Source organism: Eptatretus burgeri, chromosome 12, assembly GCF_056783735.1.
Source record: "Eptatretus burgeri isolate ZD-2024b chromosome 12, Ebu_testis_v1, whole genome shotgun sequence".
Classification (NCBI taxonomy): Eukaryota; Metazoa; Chordata; class Myxini; order Myxiniformes; family Myxinidae; genus Eptatretus; species Eptatretus burgeri.
In genome coordinates this window covers 43,321,909-43,338,329 of record NC_140972.1, presented here as the reverse complement: position 1 = coordinate 43,338,329, position 16,421 = coordinate 43,321,909, and the positions used below count along the sequence as shown (strand labels likewise).

The 16,421-nt window shown below is 40.2% G+C and overlaps 1 protein-coding gene across 1 annotated transcript in view; it reads right to left on the bottom strand.

Moving 5' to 3' along the window:
- Positions 1–337: 337 nt before the first annotated feature.
- LOC147015503 (major intrinsically disordered Notch2-binding receptor 1-like) overlaps positions 338–16,421 on the bottom strand; it is a 71,868-nt gene continuing 55,784 nt past the window's right edge. The window contains exon 4 of the mRNA XM_085850289.1: positions 338–6,744. Within this exon, the coding sequence (XP_085706415.1) occupies positions 6,553–6,744 (192 nt within the window). The 3' untranslated portion in view covers positions 338–6,552. The remainder of the gene's footprint in view (positions 6,745–16,421) is intronic.

Sequence of the window (16,421 nt, the reverse complement as noted above, 5' to 3'; positions counted from 1 at the left end):
TCCAAAATCTCTTCCTCATCTGCAGTGCTTTAAACTGCTACCATACTAGCTGGCTGGGTGTCACATCTTCAATAACAAGTCATGGCATTTGTGCTGCGGCTCTGACCGCATGTGTAACATTCTCAACTCAGATTTTTACAACTGTTACATCTTACCTCCTGAACCTGATAATCATTCGTTTGCGTTGACCAATTGGCTTCAATCTGAAAAAGAAAAAACGTTTTTGAAGATCTTCACTCCCCCCCCTCCCTCCCCCTTCCAATTCCTTTGTGTAAACCATGAATACAAAAGTGTTGTGTTCAGCAGAACTAAATGCACACAGGCTATGACAAGTGATGTCATTATTTTATTCATCCAGACAACAATGCATGGACAAAGCTCTGCCACTTGGAAAACGTTTCTATCAACAGCAATAACATCGTCGAATTGGCATGTTTTCACGTTGTTGCACCAGAAAATGCACCTGTCATGTCACATTATAGGAAGAATTGCATGAGATGAAAGTGACTGCATACCTTGTTGCCTTGCTGCGGATATGCGCCATTCGCACAATGAGGTTTCTCGGGCTCGGGAGAACTATAAATTCCGTGCAATCACAAGCAGAGGTGGTACAAAGGCTGTGAGAGGATTCTCATTGATTTATATATTTCCATGACAAAAGACATTGCAAATCTCTTTACGGTAACCACGCACAACAGCGTACAAGCTGACAGCATTGTCGTAGGCACATTCTTTCAACTGTACAGAAACCATAAAGCATAAGAGAAGCTTCATTATGGAAGCTAAAATGATGATTAACAGTCATATTTTTAACATTACCTCTGTCGAAGTGGTTCTTTTTGTTTTTGTTCGTATCTGGTAGTTAAGAGTATTAAATTCCAACTGGGATTGCATTTGGCTCAATGTACGTGGATTGACTATTGTTACGATATTGACTATTCAATATTTATTTACTTTGCCCATAATACCCAGAGCTTCATAAGCCACTCGTGATGTTCATTATACAGTAAGCACTGTATCAACATCTCCTAGTGTCAAACTTTGCCTACCTATATTTGTTATGTCCGAGGAAATCACTGATAACTCATATCTGACCAACAGTGTGTACAATATTATACCCAATTGTTTTAAAATGTACAATAATGTTAGTAAACACTTCACTTTGCCATCAGCCAACTCAATGGGCTTTTTCATTTCTTTTCTTCTGGTTTATTTACAACAAGAAAGGGCAAGTGGATGTCTGGCCTGGCTATATCTTGATAATTAAACATTATTCACTTCGCCAAGTCAATGGCATAAGCACAGAGCTATGACTGAAATATTGCATGGCAAAGTAAATAAAAATATATATTTGCATTTCTTCTCGATTAAATAAATCATATCACCACTCAACTTTCAGTAGTAATTGCTAATGAAGATGTGCAATTGAATCAAAACTTTTAATTGCAATACAATTTCTCTTCTGTGCTATTCTTTTTATCAAGTAATATTAAACGATTGTAAATAAGTCACTTTTGTACCAGTTGTACCTTCATCCCACAGTAATGCATTACCAAAGCCATAAATGTGTTACCTTTATGAAAAAAAAATTAATAACCTTCAGTGACACAGATACATACATCGAAGCCCAAAGTCTGTGATCACCTTTTGTGGATTCAGAGAAATTTAACTCAATTTTGTTCATTCAAAATGCTGTTTCAATTTAATTGTAATAAGAAAATAATTTCACTTATGCAAACTGTTCAATGTCATGTGGAAATGATGTACATGCCCTGTTTTAGTGAGTGTTTATTTCATGAAACAATTATACGAACCTGCTTGGTAACAAAAACAACAATGAAAAATAAATTAATGTGAATTATTATTTTACTCGGCAAAAATATTTCATACATCATGATCATTGTTTCCCTTTGGCAAAAAAAACCAATTGTATTTGTTTCCCCGTTACACCTTTTCATAAAGGCCTGAACATTGTGAACCTTGTTGATGGCTATATTAACCATCATTGTTTACAACCATCGGTATTCTTTTAAATTACAGTATTTTACATTTTTACAATATTTAAAAACATGATAAAATACTTTAATTCAAAGTATTACTTTTCCAGTTACTATGCAACATAATATCCATTTCATTATTGATATTTATCATTGATCCATATTGTGATTTTGTTGAAAGGTTTTTATTGAGCCTCAAAGGTTGTTTTTTTTAATTATTTGTATTCTTAAAAGTGCATTCACATATATTAGGTTTAGCAATTTACGAATTTCAAAAATGAGCTTAAAAACTTTTGTTGAAGGTGATGCTTAGAATGCATCATTTTAAACGTTCCTGGAAAGGTTTGTGAGCAACAAACTGCATATAATACAAAGGATAAAAACCTATGCAAGGAGGTGTAGATAAGGGAATTGATTAGGCAGACAAATGAAAAGTGAAGAGGATTATAAAAGTGTCTTAACAAGAGAACCATCTACAGTATAAAATGTAGAGGTAATTTTGCCATTAAATAGGAATATAGTTAGCATCATCATATTTGAAGTTGATGTGGATGAACCAGTTATATACAGAGCATCATTTCAGCTGAAGCAGCTTCTTGGGTAGCGTTTCAATCCAGGAGAGTCATCACTCTGACGAATATAGTTCAACTTCACTTAAATTACTGCGTGCAGTTTTGCACTCCATGTTGCAGGAATATGGTAACGATTGAGGAGTTCTGCACATTGCAACCAGATTGATTACAGAACTTGTGAGGTTCCTTTTACCTTGAAGTATAACTAAGGGATGTGCACATCCTAAAAGTAAATATTACTGGGAAGGAAGAGTAGGTGGATGATAACAAGTGAAGGTGAAAAGGAGGTGGATGTAATAAAAACTGTTTAATATAATGAAATGAATGGATGGATGATCATCTCCTGCCACCAGCTGCATAAGCTTGCCAGGTTCCATTGGCTAGGGGGCACAATGCTGGATGGATCACCACTCTAACATCAGATACTCAACTATCTCACTTTTCCCAGAAAGTTGGTACCCACTTTGCCACAACATCAGGGGGATAACAAGCTGAGTCAACCCATCTATTATTATTATGGCAGAGCTGGGACTTGAACTCAAGATATTAAAATTCTCAGCCAACCACCTTAACCATTAAGCCACCACTAAGCTTCATGAAAATACAGATAGTGTAAATGCAGTAGAGCTTTAAATAGTGAAAAATAGCAACAGGAAATATGATAGCTGAGTAAGTAATTTGTTCCTCTCCAGTAATTAGACAGAATCAAGGTGTGTGTACATCCCTAGAAGAGTGGTTGAGACTTCCCATAGTATTCCAAGAAGGGTGATAACAGTTTAGACAATAGAAATGTTGAAAAGGGAAGTTTATCAGGTACTTTAAAGCGATGAATTTTAAAAGTCAAAGTTACAAGATTGTAATTGACAGGTAGTAAAACAGAATTGTAGAATAAGTAAGTTGGTGTAGAGTGCATGATGTTTTGTTGCCAAGGAAGTTTCATTGGCAAGGGGGTACATTCCTGAAGAGATCACCACTCTGATGCAGGTTACCCCAAATGGTTATTACCCCAGTACTCTGGTACTCATTTCATCAACCACAGAAGAATGACAGGCTGAGTCAACCCCACCTGATGTTGATTCAACATTAAACAGGGGCTTGGACATAGCATCCTATGTTGCAAGCCAGCCACCTTAATCAAAAAGCCACCACCAGGCTTGATGTTTTGTTTAGCTGTGGTGCATTGTAATCCTAAATTTGTTGACTTGTATTGGCCCTTTCCCACCGAACCCTCAACATACTTTCCCTTTCCTTACCTGTAAATATAATGCAAGACAAAAACGTGGTGGTGGTACCATCTCTGACTTATTTCCAGTTGTTACTGGAGCTTGTCAGGGTGTGTACTGGCCCGCACACTTTTCAGCACTTGTATGGACTGGATTCTGGGGAGGATGTCGGAGAGATCAAGCTGTGGTGCATCGTTTGGGAATGTCAAGATCTCTGATCTTGATTTCGCAGATAATGCAGTCATTTTTGCGGAGACTTTAAATATCCTTTTGGGGGCCCTCGAGGTACTGAATAAGGAGTCGGAGTTGCTGGGAATACGGGTTTCTTTGGTCAAAACTAAGATATAGGCTTTCAATGACATATTGGATGCTGCTGTCCTGTCTGTGCCTATTTGTGGTGAGGATGTTGAGGTCGTGGAGAGATTCACTTACTTTGGCAGTGGTATTCATGTCTCTGCTGGCTGTGAGTCAGAAGTCAACATAAGTCTGGGTCAGGCCTGGGGAGTCATGGATTCACTGGATCATGGGGTGTGGTGCTGCCGGTTTCTGTGCAGGAGCACGAAAGTCCGAGTCTTCAGGTCCTTGGTGCTTCCAGTCTTGCTCTATGGATGTGAGACTTGGACTCTGACCAGAAATCTGAGATGGAGACTTAATTCCTTTGGTACCAGGTCTCTTCGGAGAATCCTTGGCTATCACTGGTCGGACTTTGTGTCCAACGAGCAGTTGTTGAGAGAGACTCAAATGAGATTTGTTACCTGCATAGTCTGTGAGCGTCAGCTGTGGCTGTATGGACATGTGGCCCGTTTTCCTGACGCTGATCCTGCTCACCAGATTCTCTCAGCGATTGAGTCTCGTAAGTGGAAGAGGCCAATTGGCCTACCACGTGCCTTGTGGTTGCCACAGGTTGATCGGCATCTCATGGAGATGGGGATGGGCCTGGCATCTGCCTGGGGGATGGCCAGATGGAGGCTATTGGAGTACCGGCGGAAAGTGGATGCAGCGACGCGCTGCTCTGGCGCATGCTCCCATACTTGACCTGACCTGATGAGTTATTCTTTTAAAAGCACATTAAATGTGTTTCCCAATCGTGCTCTTCATCTTTTAAGAGTGCTTTATACGTGTGTTTCCCATTAGGCCCATTACCGGATTTTGTTGCAGGTTGTGCCCACAGTGTGGTCATTCTTATTGAAATATAATAAGGTAAAGGAAAACTAAAAAGGTCATGATCAGATTTAGTAAATCTGAGTTATCAAAACTTTAGCTGATGTTTTACTTTACCACATTCTTTGCTCTTACATCACAGGCAGGTTGATAGTCTGTTTTTTAACTGCCTCTTCTCCCATATTGCTTCCTCTGCTCTCTGTCCTCCGACACTCCCCGGCAACTCCAGGATGGACACGTTCTTTGAGTAACCTCCTCCTGGTTAAACCTCCAAAATTGCTGACTGCACACATTAACTCTTTTATTCCTTGCTTCTCCTGTCTATAGAATCACCTTCCAGAGGCTGTTCTGTCTCAATCTTTCCTCCAGGGCTTGCAAAGCAAGCAGTGCATCACCATCTCTCATCATCCCCAATTATATCCCATGATCTTTATTACACCCATTAACCTTTCTCAACCCAACCACCTTACTGGGTAGCTTCAGTGTTTCCTCGCCTCCTCCCTTTCCTCGTATCCTGTTCGTTCATTCCCTTGATGTTTGTCACACTGTCAAATCTACTTTGCTCTTCTCTGAACCTCACTTATGTAAAGAACAAAAACAGAGCAGGCCAAGGAATGCAGATGTGACAATGCTGGTGCAATGAAATGGAATGTTCTCAACAAGGCTAAATAATTGCTTAATTCATGGTTATACGAGATCGCTTCTGCAGCCATCAAATACTGATTGAGGAAATAAAATAACCATCTACAGTAGGTATTATAAAAGCTTGATTTACTTTGCTCTTCATTCGTGATTAAAGCCTGGAGAAGTGCAACCACTGTGAGGCTATGCAGTCTCAACATTAATACGATTTCTTAAGATACTTAAAATTGGCAAATACCTTATTTTGCAAATCGCTTTTATAATCATCATTGACTCACTACTTACAATGTGTTTCTAATTCTTTTATAGTTTTTTAATTAATGCTTTTAGTTTAAGCACCTGCTTTGCATCAAGAGCTCCACACATCATTAAAACTGGAACAAATTAAGTTAAAGATCTCTTCCTCTGCTCGTGTCTAATTATTTTAGGACATAACTTAATTTCAAAGAATTTTATTTTCCTGGTTTCTCGGCAACTTCATTAATGTTAGTTGTCCATAAGGAATTTCACCAGAACCCTTTGTTTTCCAGTTCGTTACAATATCTCTTTCTATGATATCATTTTAGAAGTGAATAATCCATCAACCTGCCCTCAAACCCCCTTCACTGCCCTTCCAATTATATTGGAGTTCCATTCTATCAATGGCCATGGTGTTCCGATTTTTATTTCTGTGGACCTTTGAAAATATTACTTAATGACACTTTCCAATATGCCATCCGACCTAAGAATGCAATGCATTTTACGATGTATTATGATATGTATATTCGAAAGAAAGACAACGTTAACGAATACTTACAAGAGAATGATGCACCCCTTCGATAAGAACATTACTGAGCGAGTTCTGGAAGCTGTCATACTCTAATGGGAACCCACCAAGTTGTGGGTGTGTGTAAAAGGCAGTGCTACCAGGAAAGAAACAAAGAGGGGGGTCCATCTCAAGTTCTCAATGCTTGTGGCTTAGGTGCGCACAGTGCAGATTGGTACAACTATTACCAACACTACAGTGCACACAGCCACCAATACGAGTGTGGCGATCTTGCAGAGCTTAGCACGACGGAACTCAGCCTCCTTGCGCCTCAGCAGGGTGTCATAACCAGGTGTGTAGATTTCCTCCATCCAGTACTCCATGTTATTCGGGTTCAGTGAGTCCTGTAATGTGGTAAAAGGAAACGCAATGTCCAAAGCATAGTTCAAGTGGGTGATTATTCCATTATTACTCTGAATATTACCATGAAAATTACGTAAGTGTTTCATAATAATGGCTTTTGATTCTGATGTACCATACTCTGTTACAGAGCATCAATGCTGCTGAAACAGATTCTTGGCAAGGGTTATACTTGGAGGTTTGCCATTGCCTTCCCCACAGTAGTTAGTGCAGGATTTTTGAATTTGTTCAGGGTTCTGGTGATAGCTCACCTTCTTTTGGTGAAGGACACCATGGCATCTTTAATGTCTACCAACTAATACTGGCAGATGGGATGTCAAGGTTAACATCCATCCACTGGATGGCACACACATTGATGAAACATCAGGGTGACAGTTTATAGCTGGGCCGAGATGCAAACTCAGGCTAGACATCTGAGAAGTGAGTTTGTGTACCTCCAGGCCATCCTGTTAGCCCTAATAACTGTTAATTTAATTATTTTAAATGATAATAAAACCTATTTCAAGCAGCATAGCACACTTTCATCTGTGGAAGAAAATGAATCACCAGCCATCAAGGAATACATTATTTGCTTATGCACTCACCTTGAATTTGCACTTATCAAAGATATCACTTACAAACTGCAAAAACATCCTTTTTTGATTTGACAAACAAGATTTGACATCATTCTTTCATTCATTTATATTTGCATTTGTTATCATTAGTGCATTACACAAGAAAATTGCTGCATTTGCATGTTTCTTGTCCTTTTACTTAAGTTGCAGAATCTTCAAAATGTCTGGTTTATATCAAATCCCCCATAAATGTAATTTTGCTTTTTGTCAAACAAAGCCTTTGCATCCTGCTTGATAGCAGAGCAGATCGATTCCACTGTTAAAGTGGGATGAGGACATTGTTTTTTTTTTGCTGAAAGATGTTGAGATTGTCATTGTCAACGGTCAGTGTGAATGTTAGACTGTCTTTTGAAATAATGTTAACTAGTGAAGAGCAGAGCCATGGTGTGCAGATCAGCATTGAGAAACAAGCCCAACCATAGTGGTGAAGTCCCTGTTGCAATGTTGACAAGAGATGATGGAGGATTGTGAATTTTGAGCATCATTACAACATTACAGATAATTACGTCGCATGCCCGTAGCAAAAAGCAGGGTTATGCACTTGGTTCACTTTGTCTGTCTGCCTGTCTACAAATGCCAGTTGATGATCAAGCAACAACTTAATTTCATTTGAATGTTATGTTTTAAACACTAATCGGACCATGAGTCAGAAAACAAACCTGCAGTTCAACAGTACTTTGGCTCTGAATTTGTCCTGAATGTGCATACATAGAGAGGAGTGAGAGAATACTTTTAGTCTGTTTGCCTGTCTGGTGGTGAAACAACATTGAAAATCATTCCAAACAGGAAACTTGCAGTTCTTTAAGGATGTCATAAAGGACACAAACAATAGGCACAAATAACTAATGTAACATGTTAAATAAGGTGGTGTAAAAGATTCTGCAGCAATATGGTGGAGAAGGAGAGGAGATTGGGACCATACTCTGTGCAGAGTGTTGGTGCTGCTTCAGCAGTCTCCTTGGCCATTGGGCACAATCCTGGACGGGTCGCCACTCCGACACAGGATACCAGCAAGCTGGCACTCATTTTGCTGACCTCAGAAGGATGACAGGCCAATATGGTGGTAAACTTCCAAAAATTTTTTTTTCTACGACCTTTAAAATCTTTATTTTATTTAAGTCAAATTATATATTTGAATACTGTAGAACACAAATCACCTTCTTGGCACATTCAAAACCCTTCCGTTTAGCAGCACTTGGACAGAATAGTATGGCATTTTACGTCATCACCACCAATCAAATTTGTGCATGCAGATCCCATCCATGTCCTTGTTTCTCAAGAATGCATGGTTGTAAGGCGTTCTATGTATTTTCAATTTTTCTGTCAATTATGTCTGCATTTTCTTATTTTTGTTAAGGATCACTGATGATCAGGTGAGAAATCATTTATCCCGAGTTTCAAAGGGGATATTTGCTTCTTTGAGTTGTTTTAATATATGTTTTTATAGCGCAACTGCTGGCTACCAACATGACACCTTCCACAAAAGATATCTCTCCAAAATAATCCTGCTTTTGATCATTTATCTTAATACATTTAAACAACACAACCAGCCCATTGCAGTTGAGTGACAAGGATACATTCAATACTTGGCATATTGGAATGCCACAACACTTCCACATTTCACACATGCCCTTTCCATGCTATTCCCAAGGGTTGACTTGAGAGTAGAAGTTGAACTCTTGCGAGATGCTCTTTTTTCGCCGTTTAGTGGAGTATAAAAATTCTCTTTTTTTTCTAGAAAAGATAAGTTATTTAAATATGAAGGCAAAGGAAACATTGCATTTCATGATAGCTTTGGTACAATTCTGTAACTTGCTTTTTTTGACCCCATGTTGGAGGACACCGAAGGCTTCATTGTCGATTCAACATGGTTAGACATCTCCTCAATGGTGTTGGCAGCTAAAACGGTAAAATTTATTGATTGAATCAAGTGGATTATTGGCAATGAAAACACAAACACAGATTTATGATAAGCCCGTGTGAATTGCAGAGTTGGCAATGAAATGATCAATGATCTGCAGAATGTCTTCCAGAATCTTCCACAAAAAATAACTCTTACATTAACTTCCTGCCCATTGGACTTTGCTCAGAGTCTGGCGAAATTGAATAATCTCCCACCTGAACATGTTTAAATGAAAACTCCAAGCTGGCATTTGGGTGATTTGCAGGGATGATCCTGTAATGCTGTCTTGAATTGAGTATGCTCTATGATGTTAAGCAAATGTCCCATTTGCTAGCATTCATTGGTGGATGTTAAAGATCCTCCAGCACCTTTCAGAAACAACCTTGGCCAGATTCTAAATTCTTGTCCTGATCTCTGAGGGGCACTTCACCAGTAGCAAAATAACACCTCCAGATATGATAACCCACAGTAAGGTAACATATTCATGCCCAAATTAATGTGATAGTGTAGGAAGGCATCAAGGAGTAGGCCTTAACTGACCAAGTCATGATCTGATGTGTAGCAAGTGTATTCTAAAACAGTAACACTCTCCAGCTGAGTGCAGAGGCTTTTTCACAATGTTATATGGCTTTTTACAAATTATTTACTGAGAGGGTAATACATGCCTCCAGCACCCATCACAATGAGGGATTTTCTTTTGTCCATTTAGAGTTTCACTCTGCTGTGGCCTGCCTTGTTATTGGACCTTTCCCTGATTGAACACCTGTGGGATGTCCTTAAGAAAGCTGTTCATGGTAAACAAATTGTATGATAAATATTGGATGATGTGTAAGCTGTTCTGGTATAGGAATTGCTCCACCCGAATGTGACTATACGACTTATTCATCGCATATGTTTCGATGCTGTCTCGTTTGTTTAAATTCCAATGGGTTCCAATGAGGGGCCAGATACAATATATTGAAATGACGATACATGTTTGCTGGCTGATCCATATTGGGGTTTCGGGTAATGTAACATGAAGTGGAAGGGATCAGAATAGCTTAAGTGGTGTCAGACTTCTCACCAACCAGCCTGTTATATTTATATTGGACAACATAAAATTTTGTGCATTTTAAATGTAAACCAGTTGAAGTTTCTGTTTTATAAAAAGCACTATACTTGATTTTTACTTCGTATATTTACAAATAGAATGGATGGTTTGCACTTCATGTAATAATAAAAAAGATTTTGTGCTGTCAACGGACCATTACAAAAAACTGAAATAACAAAGTAAGTTTTCAGCAATTGTATAACACAAACAAAATGGTATATTTTGTTTGTTTTTAAAAAAATTTCGACATGATCTTGACTCATGGAAGAGCTCGGACATATAATAGACCAGGACACAATGAACGAAAGGGAACATCAGGAGAAAGGGGAAATGCCAGTATCAAGGCGGAGGGAGAAGGTAGACGGAGACAAACAAACAAGGGATGCAGGTAACGATGAGAGGTATAGGAGAATGCAGGGGGTGTACAAGATGGATACATAAACAAAATTTTGGGAAGGGTGGGGGTGGTTTAACGGATTTAGAAACGATCATGGTGTTGGATGGGGAAGGACCTGAGATGGCGGTGAACAGCTGTTTTGAAGATTGGGAGGGAAGAATGAGATCAAAGAGAGCGTGGAAAACAGTTCCACAAGTAGGAAAAGAGGAATAAATGAGTGGAGGTGAGCAGTGGTTCTAGATTTTGGCAGTTTCACAAGGAGGGGGTTGCTGGTGGACCGCATGCATCCTTGCAGATAATTGGGAGGGGGGGGTGCATGGAGTGAACAGAGGGTGCAAGAGCAGAAATGAGATGGAAGAAGACAGAGAAACCACCGAACTCTCAGTGATGGTGAAGTGATAGCCCCATAGACTCAGCCTCATTGTGAGAGACTCCAATGATCTTGAAAGCCTCGGTTTCAATGGCATCAAGCTGAGCAAGATGTGAGACAGGAGAGTCAGTCCAGAGGGGAGAGAAGTTCTCCATCAAGCTGCAGATGAAAGCCTTGTAGGTGGATCGGAGCTCAGATGTGCCAAGGAAGGACTTTGCACAACGGAGGATGCCCAGTCAGCATCTGGCTTTGGAGGCCAACTTTAAAATGGGGCTTGTCCAAGAGATATCATGGCTGAGAGTGAGGCCCAAGAGTTTGAGGGACTAAACCTTTTTGAGATGGTTGTTTAGAAAGTACATGGGAGGGTTTGTGGAATGGTCCTTTTGGAAAGAGAGATTGTCAATTTGTGGGATTTCTCAGGATTGAAAGACATGTTCCAAGTGTTATTTATCAACATTAAAAGGTGAATAAATTGAATCACACTATGGGGATGACAAGACAGCTGAAAATAAGGATCAAAATAGGCTTTGCACCTGAAATGAAGATTTATGCGAAATAAGTAAAGCACCCATTAGTGGGAAACTGTTGGAATTAAGCAGGTACGAGGAAAGTAAATTATACCATCGATTAATGTGACATTATACATTAGTAGAGAGTAATCACTCACCAACGGCAAAGGCTGTGTGCAGCAAGAATAAGGAAAAAGAGGAGGAATAAAAATCAGGTCAATTAAAATTGCAATGTAGAACTGCTCACTCTGCTCGGGCAGTGGAAATATTTTGCAAATTCAATCAACAAAACACGAGATTTGGGGAAAAGGAGGGAAGACCAGGTGGAGAAACAATCTGCTGTACTTGCAGTCTACCATTAGCACAGAAACTTATGGGGCTGGGAGTGGCCCATAGTTCTGTACTGAAGTGTTACATGACCCACACCTGGCACACACTCTCTGCTTCCTGTTCCCTTGCTCTCACTGTACTTGCACAATGGCTTTTACTAACACTAACTAGTGCCCACTGCACTTGCACTGCACTCAAGCTTGCCCATGCATATTAACTCCCAATGGCCTATTTTCCAGCAGCTAGTCGAGGTGCTTTTCTCACAGATCCCCAAGTGCTCAGTACGTTATGCTTACCAACAGTGTACTTGCACCACCATAACCTTTCACCTTAGATCTTCTGGCAGTGACGGAAGCGAGCTGACCTTTCACCTTAATACTGCGAGACTGTGCATTTGCCTCTGGATTTTCACTTTTCACCTCAGCAACGCTAAGTCTCACTTCCACTTCTGGCTTTTCCCATGAAGGTGACAAGACTCGGTGTAGTAATGCTTGGAGCGTCCTCTCCGAGTCTGGCAGGTCAGTGGTTAAAACGCTGGCCGAGTTACACCAAAGACTTTAAAAAACAAAAAAAAAGGTACATTCTGCTTCTTTGCTGGACATTCTGCATTTAAAAGGATAAGAGCATGGACAATCACCATCGGTTGGCATTCATGGGGAGGAGGAAATTTATCCTGAGTAAATGCCACACTGAGCGTGGGAAGAAAGGTGATGCTATTGCTGTGACGTCGCTGGTCCCCAAAGTATCCTGGGAAGTGACGGCACTTCCCCCAAGCTTAGTTGCCGTGTTTATCATCATCAACAAATGTTACATGTGTTCCTGTTTTTGATTCCACAGTGCCACAAGAAAATTGCCTGAATATTAATTATCCCAAGTTTCACAAACTGAAAAATTAACCTGTGTGTTGGCTGCGACCTTTGCTTCAGGCTCATTAAGTGTTCCAAATCAGTGATATTTCATTTTCCTTAATTTGGGCAATTCATCTCTATTAATTTGGGTAATGAGAGACTTACTTTGGGCAATTTATCTTAGTGGCCTGAGTTTAATAAAGGAAAACAATCTGTGGTGCAGTTTGTGTTTCTCCCACAAAATGGCAGTGCTTTGCAAGCAGGAAACTTGGCATGGTCGAGCTTGTCAAAGGTCATACACAATACCCAGCCAACAAATTAAATGGCAGCCGAGGTTGTTTCAGTGGCAGGAAAGATAATAGCTGTGCCAAACTATTTCCATTTCTTCTGTTTCACACAAACTATTTTTCACTCTCCTTGCTGGCTCTTCAAAGTCAGAGACAGTGAGCGGTGGACAGTGAGCCATGCGAGCAGGGTTGTCAATTTAAATGTCGTAGCATTTGAATCAAGCAATCTCAGGACTTACTGTCATCTAATTTATTTGTTGATAGTTTGCGGAAGAAATTTAAACGCTATATAAACATATACCCTCAAGGACGCCGATGAAATACAATACACGAGAGGATAGCCACATAAAAAAAACTTACAAACTCCTCGGATGAATGTCTCATGGGATGGGATCAGATTTGATAAGAATCGAAATGGATCCAATGGAAATTGTGTAGGAAAAGGGTTTATAACAATTCTGAAAAATATGTGAAATTTGCACCTAATTTTAACATTAGCTTACCTTCTCAGAGAATACCAATTCCTTGTGCAACCCCAATACACCTTCTCAGAGAATACTTGGTAAACATTAACAAGATATTCAGTTGAAAAAAAAAATCGATTCTTGAACAATCCTCAACAGTTAAACAAAAAAATCATTCCAAAGCAGAATGATAGTTACAAAAGACTTGTCAATTAAAACTGCATGGTAGTCAAAAGGTGTTAAAAAGATTACAAAGGTTGAATTGATGTCACTCATCACCTGGAATATCTTACAGACATGTGACATCACTGTAAAAGCTGCATCAAACAAACATTGTTGTCGATAGTGAAAATTATTAATATTTGACATTAATTACAATACACATTAATTAAATATTATGTGCACAGAGCGTAGGGGTGGGCAATGGGATGGAGTGGAGGGGTATGGGGAAGTGGGTGTCCAAGTTTTATTGAAAAAGCCAATGAGCTTGTGCTGTTAGCCTTGCCTTGATGGAGTTTTGTGACTTTAAGCATGAAGTTGCACATCACACAAGTAGTTGGAGCTAAACTCTGCCCTGCTGGCAAAATATAAAAGAGAAGCTGCCATATAGAACAACGAATGGATCAGTATCATCTTACAGAGAGATCGGAGGTGACAGAGGCAATTGAGAGGACATCAGAACGAAGTGCAGTGGCAAAGGAGATTAGAACCGAGGAAGAGCTTGATGGAGTACTGCAAGGCATTCATTCACAGCTTGATGGAATACTACTCTCCCCCTTTGAGCTGGCACCCCTGCTTCAAACCTTGCCCTTCTTGACGCCGTGCAAAGCAAGGCCCTCAAAATCATTGGGATGCCCCACGACGAAGTTGACTGTCTAGACCTGTTCCGCTCGCATTGCGGACAGGTTGGTTGCCTTTCTGTATTCTAACGCCTCCTTTGGGGTCTGCACCCTCTGCCCTCAATTGGTTCTGTTCCTCCCAAGTTTCTACAGGGCACACATGGTCCACCATCAACCCCCTTCTCGGTAAACTACCTAAATTCAGGATCACTGCTCACCTCCACTCATTTGTTCCTCTTTTCTCCTGCCTGTGGAACCAACTTACACACTCTCTTCAATCTCATTCTTTGCTCCAGGTCTTCAAAATCTTGCACCACTGAAATAACAAAGTAAGTTTTCAGCAATCGTATAACACAAACAAAATGGTATATTTTGTTTGTTTTTACAATTCACTGTTCACCCAATTCAAAATCTTCAAAACAGCTGATCTCAGATCGTTCCCAATCCTAAACAATGATTTTTTTTTTACGGTTAACACCCTCTCAACCCCATCCCAATCCCTCCCCCTTACAAATATACAGTTTTCCTTCCTGAGAGTTTCCTTCTGTATCCATCTTGTTCTGTATCGATCATCTGCCTTCAACTGCTGTTGGTGTTTCCCACTTCTCTCAACTGTTCCTTTTGTCCTGTTGTGCCCTGATCCATTCAGTGTACTAATTCTAGCTCTTCCATGAGCCTCGACTATGTATATTTAAAAAAAATTGTTATCTTCAAGTCCTGCCAACACCCTGTACCACTCTATCCCCAATGCTTCTCAGTACCTATGTCATTCCTATTCAAACCCATGTACTCTTTCTGTTGCCACTACATTTCAATGAGACCATTCCAGGCATCAATTATTTTTTTCACGAAAAGACCCCTGCCTTGCTACTGTGCTAATTACCTTATTCTTAACTTTCAGGCTGTGGTCTTTCACTATCTATTTTGGTGGTCCGTGGTCCTTTCATTGTCTATTTTGATGAAAAACACTTCTGCGCTTGTGTTTTTTAAGACATACTCTTCATTATGTTAAACTTCTCAATCAAATCCCCTCGTTACCACCTCCTTTCAAAAGTATAAATCCTGTCTCCTTCAGCCATTCCTGAGAGCTTAGACGAGCTAGCCGCAGAATCAATCGAGCAGCTCCATGCGAACCTTCTCCATGGAAACGATGTCCTTCCTCAGATGTGGTGACCAAAATTGAACACAATGTTCTCGATGGGGCCTCATTAAATTATTCTGTAGTGTAAACACTCCCTCCTTTGATATGTAATTACTATGGATTACTATTCTGATGTCCCTATGAATACTATGGAAAACCCTGTTTGTTTATCTATAGCTGTCTGGCTTTGTGCTGTCTGTTTATCTCCCATATGTATTCGCACCCCGAGATCCTTTTCCTGTGTGACACACTCCAACACTGCCCTTTGCATTATGTAATCCCTATTTTCATTATTATTAAAATATCCCCAGAACTTCACATTTCTTTATGTTGAACTGTTGCTCTCTTCATCAAAGACTCTCTTCCTCACTCTCCATGCACTGCCCTCACTGCCCCCACACACCCAGGAATACCTCTGGCTATGGCTTCCCCTGCACTCCCACCTCATGTTTACATGTGTACTGTACCATCCACCAAACAGTGATGACTCCATTTACACCTCACTATCAGAAAACATGGACCAACTTCGATCCTCTCATCCCAATTCTCTCTTCCTTATATGTGGTGACTTCAATTGCCATCATGCCAGTTGGTTGGGTGTGGGTATCTCTCTCACCTGCCATAGCTCTTCAGCAAAATACTTCTGCGACTCAATTGGTCAACTTCCCGACCCATATCTCAACCGACGGTACTCCATCTCTTCTGGATCTGATTTTGACCAATTTCCCTGAAAATATCTATTGTTCTTCCTCAACTCCAATCGGTTCTTCTGACCACGTCCTTGTCAAAATGGACATCTCTCTGGCTGTTATTAGAGAACCACCTCACCGCCGTCGAGTCTGGCATTTCACTCAAGCAGACTGGCAGGG